This window comes from Engraulis encrasicolus, chromosome 13 (genome assembly GCF_034702125.1).
Source record: "Engraulis encrasicolus isolate BLACKSEA-1 chromosome 13, IST_EnEncr_1.0, whole genome shotgun sequence".
NCBI lineage: Eukaryota > Metazoa > Chordata > Actinopteri > Clupeiformes > Engraulidae > Engraulis > Engraulis encrasicolus.
Window position 1 is genome coordinate 39,065,606 of NC_085869.1, and position 25,000 is coordinate 39,090,605.

Here is a 25,000-nt window from a genome sequence, read left to right on the forward strand (position 1 = left end):
CAAGGCCCCCGTATACCGGTGGATTCCCCCCTTACATGAGTTGCGCCACACTTTTTTTTCTGTGCACCTTTTTTCCCAGTGTAGGGCCTGTGAGGCAGTGTCCCTCTAGGACAGTGTTTCCCAACCTTTTTTGTCCTGCGTACCCACTGAACCATGTTGTCTTAAAGGGACACTCCACCCATTTTGCATTAGGCTTTCCATTGATAGACACCCAGTCATACTTTTGAATGGTCTTTCAAAAATCTCTCAATTCCCCCTGAGATTGGAGAAATCCACATTCATCTCTTAACACTTCCTATGTCGATGATGTAAAAATGGTCATTTTGCATCATCGACATAGGAAGTGTAAGAGAGGTGGATTTCTGTTGAGACTACAAGCCTTTTTCCCACCTTTTCAACCCCGCCCATAGGGGGTTGGACCTAATGCTCTAACAGACCTATCACAGATCAGTGTCCCAGTGCTTTTGAAATCACTGGCATTGAGGCTCCAGTAAGCAGTGTTGCCAGATTGGGCTGTTTCCCACCCAATTGGGCTGCTTGGGATGGCCGTCTGCGGGTAAAAATGGCATTTTACAGGAAAACTCGCCCAATCTTTCCCATCGACATCAATAGAATTGGGCGGGATTTAGTGCTTCCAGGCGGGTTTTGAGCATTTTTTGGGCTGGAAATCATCAGCCTCATCTGGCAACACTACCAGTAAGTCACTGGCATAGCTGGAAAGGAGAAGCTGGAGCACACTGCAGCTTAGTTTTCAAGACTTTATTTTGTGCACACACCCGATCAACGTTTCGGTGTTGCTACACATTCTTCAGAGTCAAATGATAGCAAGAGAGAGACACACATTTCAGGACTTGACATTCACAGGTGATCCCACTTGGTTTGGCTAAATTGGTCTCATCTCATTGCAGGTAATTGACCCCACCCCCCAACACCAGGACAAGATTGCAGACAATTGCTACGTGTACATGATGTTTTTGAATCGGATCTAATAGATCGGATTTAAGTAGATCGGATTAAGAGTTATTTTGCGACGTGTATACATGGCAATTTCACTTAAATGCGATTAAACCTCTGGGTAAAATAAAGCATTGCGATTGGACTGAGGACGCACGTGCTGAGTGAGCCAAATAAGGCGTGGGGGCGTGGTCGCCAAACCTCCGGGGAACTACTGGGACACAAGCTTATCTTCAGCCCGAAAATGAATTCCCTCAGTGGACTCAAGGCTGGTAAAATCCCCTTTGGGTCTGGTTCTTTCAAATGCTAGTTAGCACCCTCCTAGCTTAGAAAAACGAACTGGTGAAAGGGTGATGTGGAGTAACTTTGTTGTGCTTAATTACTTCGTGGGGCACTTTTACATCAATATATGGAAGCCACAACATTTATAGTCGCTTAGGGACTTTAAATTAAGCAAAACTTTCATGTGAAAATCAACAGGAAGTGCCGCCATCTTTTTCTCACTGACAAAGAGCACGGGCTGTTGGCGCCATCGTGTGGTCAACGAGCATGCGTGGAACGACCGGATTTATTGTAATTCTGATTAAAAGGTTACATGACAGAGGAACGTGTTTAATCGGATTTAAAAGAGGAATAAACCACCCACTTTAATCGGACTTAAGTTTAAATCGGAATAAACTTAAATCCTGTTCGGTAAGTGTTTACATGATGTTTTTAAAGTGGAATTAAGTTTTAATGAGATTTAAAGTGAGTTAAATCGGATTTAAATGCCTCATGTAAACGTACCAATTTAGACAGAGAGGCATTTTGGATTCATACTCTAAATTCAGTGGAGCCACAGGGCATAAATGAGGAACACAATATGTCTTGCTCTCTGTAACAAATTGTTCCAGCATCGCGGCTGTGGTCTTCTAATAATTGTAGCTGTGGTTTTATTGACAATGTTCTTTGTGTATTGTTTTTTTCACTTTTTTATTTTGTTTTGGGAAGTTGGCAAGCTGTCTAATTGTCTACAATCTTGTCCTGGTGTTGGGGGGTGGGGTCAATTACCTGCAATGAGATCAGACCAATTTAGCCAAACCAAGTAGGATCACCTGTGAATGTCAAGTCTTGAAATGTGTGTCTCTCTCTTGCTATCATTTGACTCTGAAGAAGGTGTAGCAACACAGAAACGTTGGTCGCGTGTGTGCACAAAATAAAGTCTTGAAAACTAAGCTGCAGTGTGCTCCAGCTTCTCCTTTCCAGTGATGTATGTCCCACTGTGATGCACCTGCAAGCAGGGTTGCCAGATGAGGCTCAAAACCAGCCTAGAAGCTCAAAATCCCGCCCAATTCTATTGATTTCTATGGCTAAAATTGGGCGGGTTTTTCTGCTAAATGCCATTTTTACCCGCACACGACCATCCTAAGCAGCCCAATTGGGCGGGAAACAGCCCAATCTGGCAACACTGCCTGCAAGCTGAGGGAGGGATGATGCATAGAGTCCCAAATACCTGGGTGTGGCCTGTGGAACTTGAGCATTGCAGTGCATTATGGGGATTGTTGTCACAAATCCACAAGCACTAAAAAGTCATTTTCTGCCTTTTCTTGGCCAAGAAGGCACCAAATGAGAAATGTATGTTACTATTCTACTATACATATGACCCACTTTCAGTAACATATTCATGTCTCCACCGGTGGAATGCCCCTTTAATGAAGAGTACGCCCTCACGCATGTTCTATATCTATTCTTCCATCTCAAAGTGCCTATTATACTCCATGTATTTGTTATTATTTCATTACTCCACGTACCCCCTGAGGTGTGCTCGCATACCCCTAGTGGTACTCGTACCCCTGGTTGGGAAACCCTGCTCTAGGATATAAAATGATAAAGGAATAGGAATAGGAATATTGTTTGTATTATTTTTGCTTTATTCTGTTGCATGTTATTCAGTTTATTCAATTATTTATATTTTGTTCTGCTAGACTTTTCCTGACATCCTGCCATGGCCCCCCTGGCAACCCCCCCAATCATGACTCAATCGCTTCAAACTTTCGTTCACCAGTTTGTGGCGGCAAAATATACATTCAGTTCGAACTTTATCCATTGTTTCTATAAATCCATACTCTATAAAAATGTATTCGTACCCCCTCTTTGACTTTTTCGTTTTGACAAATTCCTCTGCTGTCTCTCCTACCTGTGGCATAACCATCTTTCCCTCAGTATGTCGAGGCCACAGCGCCCGCACGAGAGGGAGTCACGTGATACGCTCTCTTTCCTGTGAAAACTCACAAGTTATATTTTATTCCTCATATTCGTCCTTAAACCCCTTAAAATCAAGAGGGCTTCATGACCCTCCGTGGATCTTTGGCGACCCATAGGTTGGGTCCCGACCCATAGGTTGGGCACCAGTGCTCTAAGGTATCTACCTTCAGACCATGAACATGGGGTGCTGTCACTAGGACACTGCAGGCACCTCTATTCAGGTGTGCTGCAGCATGTAGGTATCGCCCACCTGTGGTGTCATGATGTCAGTGTATCTTACCTGCAGTGAAAAACATGGATCCAGGTGTGCTGTCAGTGTATCACTCACCTGCAGACGAAGAGCATGTATCCTGGGGTGCTGTTAGTGTATCACTTACCTGCAGGTGTGCTACAGAGATACTGTATTACTCACTTGCAGACGAAGAGCATGGATCCCGGGGTGCTGTCAGTATATCCGGTCCACATGGAGTCTGAGTGGGGCCCCCCAGGGATCCACATGTAGCCCCCTCCCTCACACGGGTCCAGCAGCAACTACATACACACGCACGCACACACACACACACACACACACACACACACACACACACACACACACACACACACACACACACACACACACACACACACACACACACACACATACGTAGGTGCATACAGACGCAGGCACACCCGTACGCAGACACACGCACACATGCACACACACGTAAGTTTTAACATGTGTGTAAGTACGTATGTATACAGCATTGTATTACAGTTTTTCTCGATTGGTTTGGCTAATTTCTCGAAACTGAGATGACATTCTCAAAACACAGACAAATCCCCAACCCAACTTGCAATTTCCCAAAACAAAATGGCATTTCTCATTGCTTTCATCAAATATCAAATGCTTTGTTCATGTCTCAAATGTTTAGTACATCTCTGCAGATGGCTATGTACAAGTACCCTACAGTTGACACATTGAGCATACATTTAGCACATTTTCCAAATAAATTGATCTTGCTTATCTAAACGAATTAGACAATTCTCAGTGTAATGGTTGCCCTCTCCAAAACATGTCAGCATTATTTCATTGTTTAAGTCATCATATGCAAAGTAATCTACACAATTGTCAAAACAGTCAAGGACATAATATTTTAAGAATTTCATAAAACAGTAAATTCATGACAGTGTTGAACAGGCCAGATGATATTGTAACTTTACTAGTTTGTAGAAAATAATTTTACAACTGTGTATACTACAGTTTCCTCTGTTATTTGGCTAATTTCTTGACATTTTTTCAAACGACATTCTGTTTTGAGCAATTGCTAGTTGCTTTGGGATTTGTCCATGTTATTTTGAGAATGTTATCTCTGTTTTGAGAATGAGCCAAACCAATGAGAAACCTGTAATATATGGGCATTACTTTCTGTATGTGAATTTACAGTAAAGAAAGTTACTGATAAATGCCCTTGGTAAATCTGTGTTGTCAAACTTCAATGGTTTCACTCACTTTTTCATTTTTATACATAGTCGAAATCTGTTAGCTGAGCGTAGTCCAATAGTGACAAAACAGCTAACCATTTTCACTTCTGTGCTTACACAATGGCAAAGGGACAATGTATTTTGGGGGTACTGATGATATATGTGGGGAAGGAATTTAGTTTAGACACACGGGTAAACTGTTTGTGAGGATCCATGAGGTTATGCTGAACCATCCAGTTTATTTTGACAGAAGGACTAAATGAATGCAAATGAGCCAAAGCAATTGAGAAGGATCTATGCCATTTTGGAAAAAAAAATTAGGGGCTTTTATGCCTTTATTTGACAGGACAGTCGAAGATGGTGACAGGAAGTGAATGGGACAGAGAGACAGTGGAGGACCAGGATATGACCCTGGCCGGACTCGAACCGGGGTCCCCGTGGGTGGGCATGCAAGCCCAAATGTGGGGGGCTTAGCGCGCCGTGCCACAGTGCCCTCCTGAATCTATGCCATTTTTATGGTACTGACTATTTATTTGGGAGAAGGTTTAGTGCTGATGCAGGTAACGCTTTAGAATACGGTTCTTCTAATAAGCGTTTATAGTCACTAGTAAGCAGGTAGTAATACCCTTACAAGTGCCCAATAACATGCTTATTAACTTTGTTAACATCTTATAAGCTGCTTATTATGTGTTTATAGTGGTTTATTTTTTTTGTCTTATTATTTAAATCGGTACACATATCCATCTTGATATGCTGACTAATACTAGATATGGAGGCGTCGCGAAAAAACTAAATTTTCAAGATGGCTGCCATGTGTACCGATTTTCATGCTTTTACTGAAATGAAGTTACTCATCAGATGTTAACAACGTTAATAAGCATGTTAACAAAGTTAATATGCATGTTATTGGGCACTTGTAAGGGTATTACTACCTGCTTACTAGTGACTATAAACGCTTATAAGAAGAACGTTATTCTAAAGCGTTACCGAGACGGGTACTTGAACTTCACTTGGCTTTGGCAGAACTTGGACTTGGACTTGACTTGGTCAAATGTGTCTAACTTGTGACTTGTGACTTGACTTGATTGGATGGACTTCAGAATTACTTGTGACTTGCAAATGAGTGTCTTGGTCACATCTCTGCTGGTATGTACTGTACCTCATAGAGTGGTGCTCTCATTGTCTTGTCATTGTACTCCATCATGCAGTTCTCCTTCCCGGCCACTGTGTAGAGCCACCCAGAGTACCAGCTCCCATTGGGGCCCTGAGCCCGACACACCGGCCTCCCCGTGGGGGTCTTCACTGTGCCTGCACATAGATAGATAGATAGATAGATAGATAGATAGATAGATAGATAGATAGATAGATAGATAGATAGATAGATAGATAGATAGATAGATAGATAGATAGATAGATAGATAGATAGATAGATAGATAAAGACAGACAGACAGATTATAGACATTCAGACAGTCTAACCATTGGATCTGTGTATGAGGTGGGTTCAGAGAAGACACATACAGACAGGCAGACGGAAATACAGTCTCCAATATGTCAGTGAGACAGATAATCTCACCAATGGGTGTTTGCCTGAGGCGGGCAACATTGGGGACAAATAGGCCTACACCTACAGTATATCACGAAAGTGAGTACACCCCTCACAGTTTTTGCAGATTTGTGAGTATATCTTTTCATAGGAAAGCATTACAGAAATTTCACTTTGACACAGTGATTAGTGACCTTTTAACAACATATGTAACCACTTAATTTCTTGTTCACTTAGAAAAAAACAAAATACAGCCATTATTGTTTGAACATGTACTCACAAAAGTGAGTACACCCCAGATTAAAATCCGGTAGAGAAGGGGCTGTGTTGGCTCGAATCGTCTCGAAATGAAAAGGGATTGAAAGGGAGGTCATCAGTGTGAGTTTCAACCTTTCTTTTCATTGGACTTTTACACTTTGAGTGAGCACCTGTCTTAAATAGATTGGTGTGAGATTTGAATGCATTCCTATGGAGAATATCATGATCTGCTTCAGTAGTCACAGTGCTTGTTGACATGCATGTTTCTTTTAGGTGTATTTCAGATTACCAATGTTCACAGCATTCTTGCATCCCCAAACCATGTCAGTCCCACTACCATGCTTGGCTATTGAGAGGGGTGTACTCACTTTCGTGATATACTGTACATCAGACAGACAGGCAGTCAGATTGCCACACACAATGTTAAGCTGTCATACAGTCTCACTGACAGACAGACAGACAGACAGACAGACAGACAGACAGACAGACAGACAGAGAGACAGAGAGACAGAAAGACAGTCTCTCGGTTGTGTGTGTGTGACGGGTCGGACAAACAGACAGGAAGACAGTCAGTCTTACCGTTGTGCGCGTGTTTGACTTGGGTCCATTGTAGTGAAGGTGAGCTGCAGTGGCTGTTGCTGCTTTTCCTCCAGGGCGGCAGACAGGTGCAGATGGCCGTGTGGTTGACAGTGGTGCATATCGCGTTTGGTCCACAGGGGGCACCCCTGCAGCCATCTTTACACCTGCCGTCATTGCCACACACCTCGCCGTCTTCACACGAGCTGTTGCTGACGCACCTGGTCACCTTGAGACAATTGAGCACACTCACTTCCTGATTTTTCACTGAGCTGCTAAAAATCTGCCAAAACTGTAGTCTTGTCAATCATTCATTTTTGATTTGTGATTACTACTTGGCAGGCGTTAAAGGGGTATGCCACTATTTTGGGGCTTAATACAGCTAAAATCGTTGGCCAGGGTTTATATAGGTGGTAAAGTGTCTTATTTTACATGTAAGCCGTTGTCTTGTTTTAAGGCAAGTTAAAAGAGGGAGCATGTCGCTAAGCTAGTGAAAGTCAATGGATCCGTGTAGCATGTAGCAATGCTACATGGATGCATTGACTTTCACTAGCTTAGCGACATACTCCCTCTTTTAACTTGTCTCAAAGCAAGACAACGCTTCACATGAAAAATAAGACACTTTACCACCTTTATAAACCCCAGTCAACGATTTCAACTGTATTAAGCCCCAAAATAGTGGCATACCCCTTTAATGTGCCTGTGTTGTTGACAGTCTGTTATTGATGTTATGCACTAACGTCACAGTGAAAAATGTAGTGTTATCTCAACATTTCGAGAGTACTCTGGAACCAAATTAAAAAACTGGTGCAATTATTGAAAGGATAATAATAATAATAATAATAATAATAATAATAATAGTAATAATAATAATAATGATGATGATGATGATGATGATGATGATGATGATGATGATGATTATTATTATTACCTTGCACACTCCGACGGGCTCAAAGGCTGGGCACGGTGGGCTGTCACACCTGTAGGTGGCCGTCTTGTTCAAGACCTCCACACTGCCGTTGTCACAGGTCACCTGACACATCGTGGTCCCGTTGACCGCCCAACACCGCGTCACGCCGTTGCGGGGCTCCGCGTAGCACACGGGCAGGGCGCTCCACCGCCCCCCAGAACACCTCACCGTCTCTGGGAACGGCCTCAATGTTCCGGAACAGCGCAGCCGGACGCTCTGCCCCTCAGCGCTGTGGTAGCTGGAGTTACAGTGGTGGTTGAGGAGGTGGGCGGCGGAGAGGGGGCCGCAGCCGGAGCCCCAGGGTAGCCACTCTCCTGCCCGGTCCGAGGGGAGAGGCAGATAAAGCCGCACAGTGTCGCCGTCACTGCTGCCGTTCATGTACATGAAGTACTTTTTGCAGGCTGACGACGCCCCTGACTTGAGGTTGCCAAAGAACGTGATGAAGCGGTCGATTTGCTGCGCGTAGCTCTCCGAGCACGCCATGGAATCCAAGGATAGTTGCGGCAGCGACGGGTCTGGATGCAGGAGCAGGTTCCGCAGGGTTGCTAGGAGACCAGACTCGGGCTCTAGACCATCCCCAGTCACCACGGTGTCACACTGATACAGCAGAAACACGCACGCCCCTCGAGATTGGATCACGCCCTCCACACTGGACAGGAACTCCTCAACGGAGATCTGCTCGCTGTCCAGCAGCTGGTTCTGATGGCTGAGGAAGGACAGTTTTTCTATCAGAGCCTGGTGGTGCAGCTTGGCCTGCTGGTATCTACCTCTTGCGTCTGCGTGGCTTCTCTGGTCTCGGAGCTGAAAGTAAGCCGTGGTGATTGTCGGCACAGGGTTTTGGTCCAGAGAGTTTATTTTCTCCTCCAGGGCTGAGGCTGCGCGTTCATCTCTGATGTTGTTCCAACACTGGTGGCCATAGAAACCGGGCTCACACACGCAGTATCCCGTCAACGAACGTGCCGCTTGTCGGCAGGATCCGTGCGCACACTGCAGCTCCGAGCAGCCGGGGTAGCTCGCCATGCTCTTGAACACCACCGTGTTGATGTACGTGTGCGTGGTGATGAACAGGAAGGCCGTGGAGCACTTCTCCTCCACCACCGCGTCCCCAAGCGTCGTGTAGGTGTAGGAGTCGGTTGTGGAGTGTCCGAACGCTACGTGGCTCATGACGTCGGCAGAGAGCGCGTTCGCCAGCTCCGTACCCTCCTGCACCACAGGGCAGGTGGTGTGGCTCAGTAGTTTCTTTTGCGCTTTAGCGCGGATGCCCTCGTCCACCGGCGCCTCACTGTCTCGGGGCACGAGGATCACTGTCTGGGACGACCCCACCACCTGTAGTAAAAAAAATAATGCAATAATTGGTAAACAAGCAACTCAGATGGTTAGCGCTGCAGATCTCTATTGACGGCTGGAGAAGATGTTGCATTGAAAACATAAGCTCTGATGTCATACAGAAGGCAACGCCATTTAATAATTTCTCTCCCCCATGGTCGATGGAGTGTATCCAGGCTACTCCCTCCTAGTGACGCAGCACCTTCGGCATTGCTTCTAGTCAGGCCACAAGAAATAAACATATAGTTTCTGAGCTCCCGATAACTCCACCCACTTTTTCAGGAGCCAATCATCTTTGAGCAGCTCCAACTGCCCTGGGTAGAGTCGTGGTCAAGGCAGTGACGTAGTTTAAAGGGACACTGTCCCATTTTTGGAAATAAGCTTATTTTACAGCATCCCTTGAGTCAAATAATAGGGTTTTACCGTTCTCCCATACGTTCAACCGTTCTCTGGGTATGGCAGTGCAAATTTTACCTCCAAGCTAGCAGTTAACATTGAGTCCTATGAGACCAGCTCGCGGCTAACTGGTCTCATAGGACTCAATGTTAACTGTTAGCTTGGAGGTAAAATTTGCACTGCCGTACTCAGAGAACGGTTGAAAGTATAGGAGAACGGTAAAACCCTATCATTTAACTCAAGGGAAGGTGTAAAATAAGCTTATTTCCAAAAATGAGACAGTATCCCTTTAAGCAGGGACATTTAATTGGGGACTAAGAAAATGTCGGGTCAACCATGCCATTTGGGAAACGTTAATCGCTATACACCGGGTCAGACCAAGTCCAAGATTTGAAAGTCGATGATAATCAGACTAAATGGAGTGCGCTTCTTTGGTGCACATAGTGTCCAGTCTGGCTCCATTTTGTTATTCTTTGCCATTGTATGCATCTTGATGAACATTGGTCTGGTCTTGTGACAGCACCTTATGATGCACACAATAATTTTCTGCTATTCTATAACATAAGAACTTACATGTAGAAATGTTTCACTGTTTGAGGAAGTCCCCTGATTAAAATAATAAGAATAAAATTATTTATAACAGATAACCTTAAATCTAAGCCTAAACCTACAAACTAAAATGAAACTAAAGATTTCTGTACATACGCACCTCGATGAAGTCCCCTTGCCAGGAGCCGCGCTCCAAACTGGCGTCCTGGATGATGACGTTCCAGGTGAACCAGTCGTACTTGCTGTCCAGATGTGCCTTGATGGCCGTGGCCATGTCCTCACGGGTGTCTGTGAAAGCGGTATGAGTGACGATCTTCTCAACGTCCAACTTGGCCCACTTCTCGCAGCCGTCCGCGTAGTCCAGCAATGTCGTCTGGATGAGTTTGCTTAGCGCCAGAAGGCAGTCGGTGGCTGGTTGCGCCTCGTGCCCGAGACGGCCACCCTTTAGCCTGTCGTAGACCGTGCCAACAAACGACGCACGGATCATGGCGCCGGTGACCTGTGCCGCCAGCCACGTCAGCACCCTCACGTCTCCCTCTGATTGGTCCCCCAGGAGCCGCAGTAGCCAATAGCCTTCCTTATCCCCGGATCTCGTCCCGCCCCCCCTTCTTGCTCCGCGCCCTTCCAGAGCTACATGCCTGTAGAAGCCAACGATGGCATCCTCCACGCTCCGGCCCTCGTAGTAAGAGGTGAAGCTCTCTGCCGCTCTGGACTTCTGCTCCTGGGTGTCAGCCGTGGCCAGGGCCTCCACTAGCTGCTCCAGACGGCTCCAGGTGTTCAGAATCAGCTCTTCCTCTGCAGAGGGCCAGGGCCGTGGAATGGTGCCCCCCAAAGCCGCTGCCACTGAAACATAATAAACATGTAATTAGCATCCACCTTGCACTTTATTTACCCTCATTACAAAGTGTTATTAATTTTAACACCTTCTTTATAACCTAAAGATCATTTCTTATCTTTAAGCAAATTATCATTCAATCATAGTGTGATTTGAGAACGATGGCAAGACACTGGTAGAAGAGTTTGAACAAACAAGTACCCCTTGATTAGCCAAATAGCCTGCAGACCCAGAAAGGTTTGGAACCTCCGTATGCTAACAAACAAACTGATATTTACTCCAGGCGTTGAGAAACAGCTCCTCCTTGGCATAGGGGCTCAAGCTGGACAAGGGCCCCCCCTGTGTGGAGATGGTGGCCAGGTGCTGTTTCACCTGCGTGAAGCGCCTCTGCAGGTGCACCACCTCGGGGCTGCCGGGAAGCATGAAGGAGTGGGCGCAGCGTACCAGGAGGCCAAAGTGGTTTACGAAGGGGACGAGCTGAGCCACGCTGTCAAACACCTCCAGCCCCTTCCTCAGGGAGTTGTGGTTGTGGGAGTGCATCAGGGTCTTGGCGGTGTCCGCCAGCTTGGTGAAGCTCAAATCGGCGGCTGCGTAACTCAGAGTCATCTTGTCGATCAGCTCCGCCATGGCCTCCTTTTGGGCATCGTCTGGGTCGCTTGCACCAGCTTGCAGAAGAAGTCCCGAGTACAGCAGGAGGGACAGCATGGAGATGGAGGCCCTCAGATGAGCCATGACCAGGCCTGCAAAAACAAGGTTTGCATACAATTCAAGTGTAAAGAAATCCCGCACACTGTCCATTCCACCACCAAAATTTAAAACAACATTTCAGTCATCCGACCTTTACCTGAAGAAGGTCGGAAGAAGGTCGGATGACCGGAACTTTGTATTAAAGTTTGTTGGTGGAATGGACAGGGTGCGGGATTTCTTTACACTTGAATGACAACCCCACTGGGATAATATCCTACGCACCTGTCCAACTACAGAGGTGTGCAAAAGCGTATTTTTGAACTGTTGCATACAGTTCATCCATAGCCTGAATTATCACGGTCCATTACTGTAGTAAGCAGCAGAATAGAGTTAGCATGGTCTAGTTCGACACTTTACACAAGTCACACAGTCACACATAGTTAGCACGCTAAATTACTGATAAATTACTTTTGCTTACAAACAGCATTACATGCACTTCTATTCAAAACGACTTGCAGTTATTTGCGGGGTATTGCAGGATGGGATACAAACCTGCAGCCCTCTTATCTAAAGCCCATCTCCCTAACCATTAGGTCATGGCCACCAACACACATTACCCCGAATGACAAACAGCAGTATCATGTGAACATATAACAGTACCTGGATACATTAGCATATAGAGCTTTCAAACTACAACAGTTAGCACAGTTGGTCTTTCTGGACTGAAATGGCTTGTATGGGATGGGTTGCCAAATTGGTCTGTTACCTGCCAAATCGGGCTGTTCCTGTCCAAATTTCATCATTTAGGATCACATTATCTTAGCTAACGCTTTTATCCAATTTGACTTACAGTTATTTTTACAGGATGTTGGTTACAGTCCCTAAGGCAATGTGGGGTTAGGTGCCATGGGAGCAGTAAGGGTGGTATTCTGATCTTAAGTCAATCTCCCTAACCATTAGGCCACAGCTGCTCAGGATAACCTGCAGGTGAAAAAATGTAACCCTATTGGCCATGTTTTTCCGTAGATGATCTACCAAACAAACCATCAGGATTTAGTTTAAATTGGGTGGGATTTATTGTTTCCAGGTGGTTTGTGAGCACTACTTTAGCCTGGAAATCCTCATCTGCCGTATACCACATCTGGCAACCTTGGGATTTCAGCCAAGTATTATGAGCTTCCCTAGAGCTCTCTCAGTGTGCCTGTTGGGGTCTTACAGCCCAGAGCCTCATTGAGTACGCGCGCACACACACACGCGCGCACGCACGCACGCACGCATGCACGCACGCAAGCAAGCACGCACACACACACACACACACACACACACAGACACACACACACGTACGCTTGCACAAACCAAACATCCTGTACTCTGGCACGGTAGCCAGCAGGAGCTGCTGTGGGGAGAAGGAGGAGGCTGGCTGCCGGAAACCGCACTCTGTGTGTGTGTGTGTGTGTGTGTGTGTGTGTGTGTGTGTGTGTGTGTGTGTGTGTGTGTGTGTGTGTGTGTGTGTGTGTGTGTCGGTTTAAGTATTGGGTGTTTGTCTGCCAGAAACAGACCATACCAGTGTAGCAGGGGCCAGATAGCACAACTCTGAGTAGCACAATAGCAAACCTGTGAGATGCGCGCACACACGATCGTGTGTGTGTGTGTGTGTGTGTGTGTGTGTGTGTGTGTGTGTGTGTGTGTGTGTGTGTGTGTGTGTGTGTGTGTGTCAGCTGGTACAGGTGTAGGACATTAGTAAGCCACTATAAACCCAAATCATAGACTGTGTAACCCCGATCCATCCCAAACTCAAAAGATATGCAACATAGCCTGGCTCTAGTATGCTGTTTATATATAGGCCTATAACCCCAGTCCATCCAAAACCCACCCCAACACTGTATTATGATATGCTATAGCCAATAGCCTGGCTCTACAGTGTAGATCTGTCTTGCTGAGAGGCTGAGAAACTGCAAAAATGTTAGTTGAGGTGCTACTTTAAACATAACGACACATATAGCATATATACAAACGTGAAGTTGCACACTCACATAGACACAGAAACAGACACGCACACGCACAAACACGCACGTGTGCGCGCGCAGACATATACACATACACACACCAACTCCGAGCACTGGATTCATGTTGCATAATTCACAAGTTAGCATTATTAGCACCAGTCACGCACGCACACAGGAACGCACGCATGCACACACACACGCACACACACACACACACACACACACACACACACACACACACACACACACACACACACACACACACACACACACACACACACACACACACACACACACACACACACACACACATGCACGCAGCAGCAGCAGCAAGATGTGCCGTCTTTAACAAAGTGCCTCTCCCACTCTGCCTCTTACACTGTGTTCCTGAGAAACTGAAAACAGACATTCAGACAGTCTGATCTCAGCCCCTGGGCAACGCACCACTAAACTGTTAGCAGACTTGTATAAAGAAGAAGTGGAAGTACTCTTACAGATATAATTTCCACATTAGGTCTACTAATACAATATTACAAGGCTGAAACATGATAGAGGTTTCCTAACAGACTTCTTTTTTCTTTCGATCATGTAAAACATGTTACAGTAGCTAATCACATAATGTTACAATAGAGTTTAGTGATGGAACATACTTATTAGAGTAACTTGAATGGTGCAAGTAACCACATGCAGTTCAAGTAAACTATTATCAAAAAATCAGTAATAATCAATCACAGTTGTAGAAGTTTTGTAGGCCTAGTAGTAATGGTAGTAGTAGTATAGTTTAAGTAGCAGTAGTTGTACTAGTAGCCTAGTTGTACTAGCAGTAGTAGTTGTCACAGTAGTAGTAGCAGTAGCAGTAGTAGTAGTAGTAACCGTTGTTGATGTCCAAGTAGGCTAGTAGTAATAGTGGCAGTAGTTGAAATGTATACTGACCCCAGACACTTACTAATGCTGAAGTGGAATCCACAAGTGTAGAAGGCTAAGATTATGTGAGCTGTAATGGGTTTGTGCAGCTCCTCTTCTTCTCCTTCTCCTTCTCCTTCTCCTTCTCCTTCTCCTTCTTCTTCTTCTCCTCTCCTCTGTGTGCGTGTGTGGATAGTCCCTCCACTTTGGCTGCCTTCAGCTCTGTAGCTCTTGATTATAAATGGGGCTAGAGTGCACAGTGCACCCACCACGGTGAGAGGAAGGGAATGCATATTTGGGCAAAAGGAAAAAAAAATGTCCACACACACGCGCGCACAGACGCACACATACACCCTGGCAGTACGGGAATGCGTGTTTGAGAAAAGAAAAAACAGCTAGGACAGAGGGCAGCTGTTTCTTGGAAATGTGTGTGTGTGTGTGTGGGGGGGGGGGGGTGGTTGGTATTAGATGGGAAATGTCTCCTGACACAATGTCTCAATGACTCAATGTCCTCAATGAAGAGTTAGAAGCTAAATATAACTAATAAATGTGTGTGTGTGTGTGTGTGTGTGTGTGTGTGTGTGTGTGTGTGTGTGTGTGTGTGTGTGTGTGTGTGTGTGTGTGTGTGTGTGTGTGTGTGTGTGTGTGTGTGTCCGTGTCTGTCTGTGTGTGTGTGTGTGTGTGTGTGTGTGTGTGTGTGTGTGTGTGTGTGTGTGTGTGTGTGTGTGTGTGTGTGTGTGTGTGTGTGGGTGTGCGGTAGACACTCAACTTCAAGTAGAATTGTGTTTTTTTCCCTCATGAAATTCAATCTGGAAACTAGATTGCGTTCTCACAGAAAATGCTGGAAGCGGGCTTACCTTTTGAGGCAGAGATGAGCAGTTTTATTTTTGATATCTCTATCCCTAAATTAAAAACAAACTACTATTGAGAAAACAAAGCTAAAAGAAATGTTGGAAAAAATCCATCCACCTAGTCAGAAGTTATGGGCCAAACAATTCAGCCATCTTGGATTCAGCCATCTTGAAAGTGTTGTAGCTCCGCGTTTTGGGGATATACTAAATGACATACATGGTATTTTAAGTTGGCTAAGGAACACTGCATATGATGTAATTTTGAAAATCAACATGGGTCTGTGTGTGATTCGAACTCACAACCTCCATATCAGTAATCCAGCACCTTTGTCATTTATACTAAATGACATACATGGTATTTTAAGTTGGCTAAGGAACACTGCATATTATATAATTTTGAAAATCAACATGTGTATGATGGGATCAAAAAATGAGAATAAATTCTCTGACTAAGGCACTCCAAATTAAAATGTCTTTATTAATATGACAGGTCCTACATGGACATATTAAAAACAAGGCCCACGCGCAGCGGCACAAGTGCCTTCTTCAGGGCAGTAACACAAAAGAACAGAGTAGTGCATTTGTCATGTCACTCTGTTCTTTTGTGTTACTGGCCTGAAGAAGGCACTCATGCCGCTACGCGTGGGCCTTGTTTTTAATATGTCCATGTAGGACCTGTCATATTAATAAAGACATTTAATTTGGAGTGCCTTAGTCAGAGAATTTATTCTCATTTTTTGATTTTGCCAAGTAAATGACGGCAGTTTGTATGTATTTTATAGCTTACATCGGCAGCAGGACCAGGAACTGGTGCAAGGTGTCGTCTGGCCAGCCCTATTAACGGCTCAAAGTGTACTGTCTGTTAACTGAATGTGAGTCAGTGAGTCCTGCCCCTGCTTGTTTGCACATGCTGTTTTATTCATTCATATTGCTCATATGTTGTACAGATAATTGAACTAAGAATAAACTATTTAAACTGTGGGATCCCTGTCTCTGTCTCCGTACGAACCTGTGTTGCCTTTCTGTTGAGTAAGGTAATTAATGGTGGTAGACTTTCATGTCTATCCCTGGCGTAGTCGCTACAAAACTCGTAAAGTCCACTCGGTTACACAAGCATAATAATAAACTGTACTTAGGGATTACTAGAATCAGGCCTTGCTCTGCAAGCCCGCTTAATAAACTGTACTTAGAGATTACTAGAATCGGGTCTTGCTCTGCAAGCCCGCTTAATAATAAACGTACTTAGAGATTACTAGAATCAGGCCTAGGATTGCTTTTCTGTGTGCCACCTGCTTGCCTGCCTGCCATTTTCTCCCCTATCCTTGCCTACTGCCTGCCTGCCTGCCTTTGCCTACCCTCTCTTGCTTGCCTGCCATTGCCTCTTTCCCTCTGCCTGCCTGCCTGCTACTTACCTGCTTGTGGCCTGCTGCTTACCTGCTTGCCTCCATCTTGAACATCTTCATCCATCTTGACCAAGGTACACAGTGTTTTAACCCATTGATGCTGGATGTTGCGTTGCGCAACATTGGCCTATAGCGCCTGGAGCTTCATGACGCAGCATTCAGGCTCATGAGATTAAAGACAATTTGTAAAAAATCTTTTTATGTTAGAGCTAAATGAACACATTCTAATGCAAGATGAGAGTCTTAGCGTTTAAATGTAACTTATGTCATGTTTTTATGTGCTTCAAAGGCTGAGATCTTTCGGGTCTTATAGGCGGAGGGTAGGCTCTATCTTTTCTTTAAAAGGGCTTAGGCATTTAGCAGCCTTTTTTGCAAGTGCTTTAGGCATCAATGGGTTAAGATAAGCGTGTGACAACAACTAAACAACATCTACCCTTTGACGTTTGAATTGAATCAAAACTGACACTCAAAATATCAGCATTATATCATCAGAATCAGGTTGAGACGTTATGGTCCAGAGAGTAAGAGATGAACCACTGCACACTAAATAAGAATTTAAAAAATCAGCAAATCAAAGTCCACCATTGTGCAATGATTCATCTCCAATTCTCTGGATTACTTACGCTAACTGCACTTTACCAGCAGATAGAAACTGACTGCATAGCTTCATACCTTTGAGAAGTGATGGTGGTCTGCATTCCATCCACAGCAGTCTTCACATATACAGTTCCCTTTTACACTGTCAAAGCACAGTTCTGGTGCAGAAGAAACACTCAGCGGTTAAACAGTTTTCAAAGTGGGGGCCGAGACCCCCTGGGGGGCCGGGAGAGGGTGCTAGGGTGGCCGCAGCATGTTGAAAGGAAAAGTATTGCAAAACAAAATGCCCTAATTTATGCCATAGTCCAAACTGCTATATTTATTACATTTCCTGTTGTAGTAGCATGGATTTAGGGGTATGCTTATCGACTTATGAAAGGCGGTACAGAGGGAAAAAATTGTGTGGTATGACCCACGTCAGGAGGGCCTTGGCTGTAATCTACTGGTATATGGGGGTCTTGTCATGGTGAAGTTTGGGACCCCATGCTCTAGTTGTCAAAGCACACAGCTTTAATTTTTTTACACAGATGTAAATTATAACCATGTTTCACTGGTTGACTCTCACAGCATGGGTCTGGTGTAGGAAATACAACATGGACTCATATTGCCACTTGTCAATGTGACAGCTCATAGCTCTGATATCAGACATATCAATATAACAATGTTTCACACTGTCCCAACTCTCACTGTGACCCTACAGTGTTTCAGTCCTCATCATGAACTGCACAGTGCACAGCTCTGGCGTAAAATATTGCAATGATTCACAGTTTCACCACTTATTGTGACAGCATAGCGTTGATGTAAAAATATAACAATGTTTCACAATTGTTTCAGCTGTTGTGACAGCATATCTCGCGTGCCCATTCATCACTGTTTGATGTTGTGACATCGCACAGCTCTGGTGTAACTACAACATTGTTTCATGTTGTGGAAGCACGTCTCCAGTGTACCTTCAACACTGTTTTATGTCAACCGTATCTCACTAATTTCGTGAAGTATTCACGAAAAAAATAGAGTAATTTTCGTGGTGCATTCACGTTATTGCCCGCCTTTCGTAAAGTCTTCACGAAAATAATAGATTAATTTTCACGCTGCCTATTCACTTGAATTGCCCCCTAGTGACCCACTAGTTTGATGCCCTTTCGGTAGCCTACCGTCACATGGTAATCAAACATTTCAAACAAGCAATTTAGGGTTAGGTTTAGGGTCAAGGTTAGGGTTAAGGTTAGGGTTAAGGTTAGGGTTAGGGTTAGGTCTAGGGTTAAGTAGGGTTAAGGTTAGGGTTAGGTTTAGGGGACAGAAGGCGTAAGAACCGAAAGGGCGTCGAATTAGTGAGTCCCAAGTGTATCAGCAGTGTTCTGTCAGCACCCCCTCCCCGCCCCTGCAGACGTTTGGATAACCATAGCAGCAGTGGGGCAATTCAAGTGAATGGGCAGCGTGAAAATTAATCTATTATTTTCGTGAAGACTTTACGAAAGGCGTGAGATCGGGCTCTTTATGTTGTCACAGCACACAGCTCCGATGTTGAATACAGAGTACAACAGTGTTACAGTCATCATTGTGACAGCACAGTCCTGATGTAAAATATATCAATGCTTCAAACTATCAGCGTTCATTTTTATACAACTCTGGTGTAGGAAAATACACCTTACAGCACATGTCAATGGGTGTTGTAAATATCCCTCCTCTTCCCTCTCTGGCTCTGGTGTTGTAAACACATCAGTGTTTTAGGCTCCTTCTGGCCTCAGTAATGTGTCGGAAAGATTCATTTGGTACATTCTCTAAAGCTGGTAATCTCCACGCCCAGTCGCATTAACTCAATCTAACATACAGTATATTTACCTCTCTTACAATTCATAGTTGGCCTCTAACCAGGAACAAGTTTGTCCTTAATGGAGAATATGTCTGGCCTGTCATGGAGAATAAATTTGACTTAGTTTTAAATCTCCATGCCCATGTGCTTTAACTCAATTACATATATAAACATATATTTAAACTCCTTGCCCAACGCATAGTTGGTCCTTCACCAAGAACACGTTGGTCCCAAACGAAGAACAAGTCTGGCCTCTGGTTGACCATGGGTTTGGCCTGTCTGAGAACAAGTCTGGCCAATGTGGGCCCCCCTGGGGTCTCATCTGGCCCGTTGGAGCCGTTCATTAATCCCCTGCTGACGCCACAGACTCAGTGGAGAGGGGTCCAGCTGCTCACTGCACTGTTGGCTGGGCAGGTTGTGCCAACATGAATGTTTGGTAGTAGCATATATTGGGCCCTTCTCAAAACCTAGGACAGTGTCCTTCCAAGTGTATCAGCCTAATTAGTCACACCCAGTGATTGGATACTCTTTATTAGTCACACCCAGTGATTGGATATTCTGTAGAGTTCACCAACGAGAATCCAATCACTGGGCGTGACTAATTAGGCTGATACACTTGGAAGGACACTGTCCTAGGTTTTGAGAAAGGCCCATTGAGTAGAAGTGCTTGTGTTGTTCTGATGGCCAGGGCTATAGAGCAGTGCAGTGCAGCTGCTCAATGTTGGCTGTGCAGAATGTGTGTTTGGTAGCATATTATGAGGAGAAGCTAAATAGTTGCAAACACACAACAGACTCTGAAGAAGATTATGTGTACTTTGAAATGTCAGCTGTGTTTTCATCTAATACACATTGCATTTGTCCAACTGTGATGCACCTGCAATTGGAGTGGGGGGATGATGCGTAGTCCCAATTTATCCCAATCGAATCTCACACACGTCCAATGACTGGTTTCGGGTGCAGGTTAAAAAAAAGTGAATCCATAGGTAGTGAAGAAAAACCACATACCGATGAACTCCCATTTAAGCCATTTTATTTCATGACGTTTCGGGCCACCCTGGCCCTTCCTCAGACTAAACAAGTTGATTGTGCAGTTGACACTTAAATTACAATTTCCACATCACGTGGGCATGACATAAAGTGCAGATATCACAAATATTTTCCATCACAAATTTACATATTTACAAAGCAAGGAAACAGTGTCATACAAGAGTCCCAATTTAACCTTGTACCTGGGTTGTGGATGCATTACATTACATAACATCTACCATTCTCTTCTATCCAGTATGAAACATTAACATAAACAGCTAATTAGGCTATGTAGTCAATTCCCTCCCAAAGCCAGTAACAGAAGAGGGCATAACATGTAAACAGCAGTATAACTGGGTCCTCATCATTACATTATGTTATGGGGGTTCAGAGGACTTTGTCCCGGGCCCGGTGAACAGCCCTGCAAAGTGAATGAACATTCTGCCCTCCCTATAGTTTTTAGATTTAATGGAAAAATCCAATGGATAATATCCAATGCAGCTTGCTAGCTCTCATTTCTTGTAGTCTATGTGCATCTCAACCAGGAGAATAGAAATGTGATGGAAATCACCAATAAAATGACACTATATACAAGGAAGACTTGGTTAACATCAACATTTATTCATCATCTTATCAAAAACTCACTTGTGTCTTTTTTCTCTGGACAGTCAATCAAATAAGACAGTTTGATTTGGTTTGATATGTGGACCCCAAGTTCTCAGTGCAAAAGAAGCATTTTGAATTACACGGGAACCTGTGTGTGTGTGTGTGTGTGTACATCATAGGGTAACTACATTCATATCCTCCACACACAGTCTGATCAGTGGGACAGACGGCCAGTAAGCTTCAGAGTCGCACAGCAACACTATGTTAAGTACTCTCCTACAGACTGTAAGATGTCTGCCATTCACACTGTCGAAAGACGGACACCTGATACTTTCCCCTCAACCTCAAACTGACATTACAAAAACGTATCAGAGGGTCATGATGACTGTTCAACTGATGGGTAGGAGGCACTTCTATTCATGTCGCCCCAATCCATGGGTTACAATCTGACTAAGTAAGTTACAGCATCTCTGTCTGCAACATGGCATCATGAAAGTCAGAAAGTCAGAGTCGACTCGAACCTCAACGTGGAATACACTAGTGTTGGATACATACGCCTTTACATGATGCCAGTCTGCTCTCTCTCTGTCTAGTTCTCATAAGAGACAAGTCTGCTTTCCAAAGAGGGAAACTACCTGGTCTTACTTTCAGGTTTCAGGGGCAGACAAAAACAAAATCAGCCAAAAGCCTGAACTTTACATTCATAAAAAAACAAACATCCCGTCTCCACAATAACAAAAAAATAGTGCTGATTTTATGACAGTAAGGTTAGTATTAACTCATTGAGACACTCAGCATTCACACTTATTAAGCCATTATGAAGGATACATTGCATTTACACAGCTCCTACTGTCTACCATGCTCTGCATTCAGTAGCTGCTGTATGACTTTTGGAATGTTATTGAATGAATTACTGACAAGAAATAGTTTGAAAGCAGGGCCGGCTCTAGACATTGGCAGACAAGGCATTCGCATAGGGCACCAAATTTGTTGGGGGCACTCGAAAGCCCCACAGAATTAGAACCTCCAGTGAAATAAAACATTAAACTTTAAAATTGACTGATTATTTATCTGCATTCAGTATATTGTATATGTAGGTACCAGAGTAGCTGTGCTCGATCAGACAAATGCACAACACTGTGTTTACTGATGACCATTTCTAAATGCATGAAAACAAAAGGTGGTGTTCGCCTAGGGCACCAGATTGACCAGAACCGGCCCTGTTTGAAAGACATGGTTAACAATGATGAATGAAGCGGTGTTGTCAGTGTTAAAATATTGTGAAAAATAAATACTCTTTGGGAATCATCTCATATAATTCTCATATCACACTTTTTGTGTGTCTTCTTAACATATACACACAGCACAATACATACGGTAGACAAACAGCAGCCTAATAAAGTCAGTCCCTTGATGGAAGGGGATGCCAGCACTCTGTCATTAAGATAACATGTATTCAAAACACTAGTTATGAATGACAACCAACATAAAATACTAAGCAAGATAATTAGTGTGGGGTTTTACAATAACATTCATGTGATAATCTCAATTTAAATACAATCATTTTAAATAAGACTCTTTAACATACGTAGTGTGTGGTTATACAGCAGTGCAAAGAAAAAGTGAAAAATTCAGCTGAAATAAATAGCATTGCATTTCTTTCGAATGGTCCCACGTGTGCACACACGGTCACAGTAGTAGATCACTGCAGTAGATATACACACAGGCATCACACACACACACACACACACACACACAATCACAAAGCAGATTAATACAGTACATACACAGGCATTACACACACACAAACATCAACACACAATCACTACATACACGTTGGCCTCACACACACACACGCACGCACGCGCACGCACACGCACACACTTCCAAAGACTAGTGAAATCTGCTTAAAGGCTACGGAGAGGACACACACACGAATGCGCACAGTAGTTACCGTTTAGAGAGCCAAGCGAATCACATGCGATCATACACACGCACGCATGCACACAGCAGACATTACTAATCCAGTGATAATATCCGTTCCTCATCTACATGAACCTCAGCTTTTCCTTACTGGTTATAACATTTTATTATATGGTTGTGACGTCATCTGTCGAATGCTCCATTCATTTCAACGGGACTCCCCAACGTTCGGACGTCTGTTATTTTTCGATAACGGACGGGTTGGTCTATAACAGACCGCTGTCAATGGCAACAAGACTTTTCACTGCTAAAGCGACTTTTCAACAAGACTCTAATCAGCTGCTGTGATAGACAGCACCCGTTGTCCTGGCTACCGCTGTCAATGGCAACAAGACGTTCACTGCTAAAGCCACTGGCTTGTATAGGCCTACAAGTCAGTGGCTAAAGCGAATGTTTCATATCACTCCGCAGGGGGTCAGGTCTTTTGTCACTCTAATCAGCTGCTGCGATAGACAACACCTGTTGTCCTGGCTAGCCTACCTAGCTGTTGCCTAGCGGTGTTCCACAACGGCACTGTTTTGTTTTGCGCAGCAACAATCTTAACATTAAATAGGTCTAAAGAAATGTCACCGCATGTGTGAATCATTTAAGTATATCCATATAATAAGCGGGTTAACTTTCGGCGAGTCGGTCGCTTTGTGGAATAGCAGCACTTCAGAGAGAACAAGACCCCTCCGCTCCGCGTCGGGGTCTAAAGATTCTCTCTGTCGTGCTGCTATTCCACGGTAGCGACCTTCTCGCCGAACGTTAACCCTTACTTAATAGGGGGGCTCAATTATCTCATGGTTATCTAGCTGCAATACACCTCAGGTGTTGAAATATATCACCGTTGTCTCTCTGTGAGATGTTAAAATATATTCCTATTGCCCGCTGTTACACAACTATCACTAATGCACTTTGGCTACTGAAAAGTCAAGGCTGCTGTGAGCAACACAACTGCATGTTGAAATTTTCGGGACTTAGGTAATAACAGCATATTTCTGTATAATGTTGTTGTACAGATCTCAGTGAAGTGTTATTGGAGAGCTATGACACATTAATGTTGAGTTGTCCGACTGTGAGGGAGGATGTTGATATGCATTACTTGCCTATACCTGTTCTGCAGGTGTTATTGGGAGTCCAATATGGCCTGATTATCCTCGACTTTCAAATCTCGTACAGCGATGCTGGTCTGACCAAGAAGATAACGAATGACATTTCCCAAACAGCCCGATAAACCCGCCTCCCTCGGCTTGCTACTGGTTGAGGCCAGAAAAGGCTGTGTCAAAGTTTAAACCAAATATTTTCTTAGTCCCAATAGATTGAATAGAACATCTCTGCTTAAAGCACGTCACTGCCTTGAACACGCCTCTACCTGGTGCCGTTGGAGCTGCTAAAAAGTTGATTGGTACCCGACAAAGTACCCTGACAAGAAGCGACGCCGAAGGCGTTGCATCACTAGGAGGGCGTGGCCTGGCTAGGTCTGATACACATTACTGTTATCTAAAGACGTTGTTGGGGGCTTCTAATGGGGGTCTCTAATGCCGGTGATACCGGGGTATTGGGGGTCAGAAATACAGGACATTGCAGGTGTTATTGGGGGATTCTACTTTGTAATACATTGTGGTTATCTACAGGTCTGATATGCATTGCATCTCTAATACTTAACTGTTATCTGCAGGTGTTATTGGCAGGCTCTAATACATTAGTGTTAGTTAGTTAGTTAGTTAGTTAGAGCTTTATTTATAGCAGTGCTAACACAGTAAGACTGGGGGGCTTCCACCACGTTACACCTCCCCATGATGTTGTTAGTGAAAGGATTGTATTTTGCTGTTCTCCATCTTACTGAGAGGATGGTATTGTACTGTTCTCTATCCGGAGGGAGAACATCAATGCATTATCACCCCCCTCTCTCAAACATTCAGTTATATGGCTCGTAGGCAAGATGTGACGCACAAAAGCAGTGAACCACACTGTGTGTGTGTGTGTGTGTGTGTGTGTGTGTGTGTGTGTGTGTGTGTGTGTGTGTGTGT

At 44.4% G+C, this 25,000-nt stretch overlaps 2 protein-coding genes across 2 annotated transcripts in view; both read right to left on the bottom strand.

Annotated features, from left to right (window-relative positions):
* Nucleotides 1-14,874, bottom strand: part of LOC134461142 (SE-cephalotoxin-like) — a 16,396-nt gene extending 1,522 nt beyond the window's left edge. The window contains exons 1-7 of the mRNA XM_063213910.1: nt 14,753-14,874; nt 11,392-11,853; nt 10,439-11,121; nt 7,969-9,333; nt 7,041-7,266; nt 5,819-5,967; nt 3,611-3,729 (exon numbers count right to left, since the gene is read on the bottom strand). Coding sequence (XP_063069980.1) covers nt 3,611-3,729; nt 5,819-5,967; nt 7,041-7,266; nt 7,969-9,333; nt 10,439-11,121; nt 11,392-11,845 — 2,996 coding nt within the window. The 5' untranslated portion in view covers nt 11,846-11,853; nt 14,753-14,874. The remainder of the gene's footprint in view (nt 1-3,610; nt 3,730-5,818; nt 5,968-7,040; nt 7,267-7,968; nt 9,334-10,438; nt 11,122-11,391; nt 11,854-14,752) is intronic.
* An 8,878-nt stretch (nt 14,875-23,752) lies between these two features.
* Nucleotides 23,753-25,000, bottom strand: part of spryd7b (SPRY domain containing 7b) — a 5,782-nt gene continuing 4,534 nt past the window's right edge. The window contains exon 5 of the mRNA XM_063213907.1: nt 23,753-25,000. This exon is cut by the window's right edge and continues 186 nt beyond it. The gene's annotated coding sequence lies outside the window, so the exon portion shown is untranslated.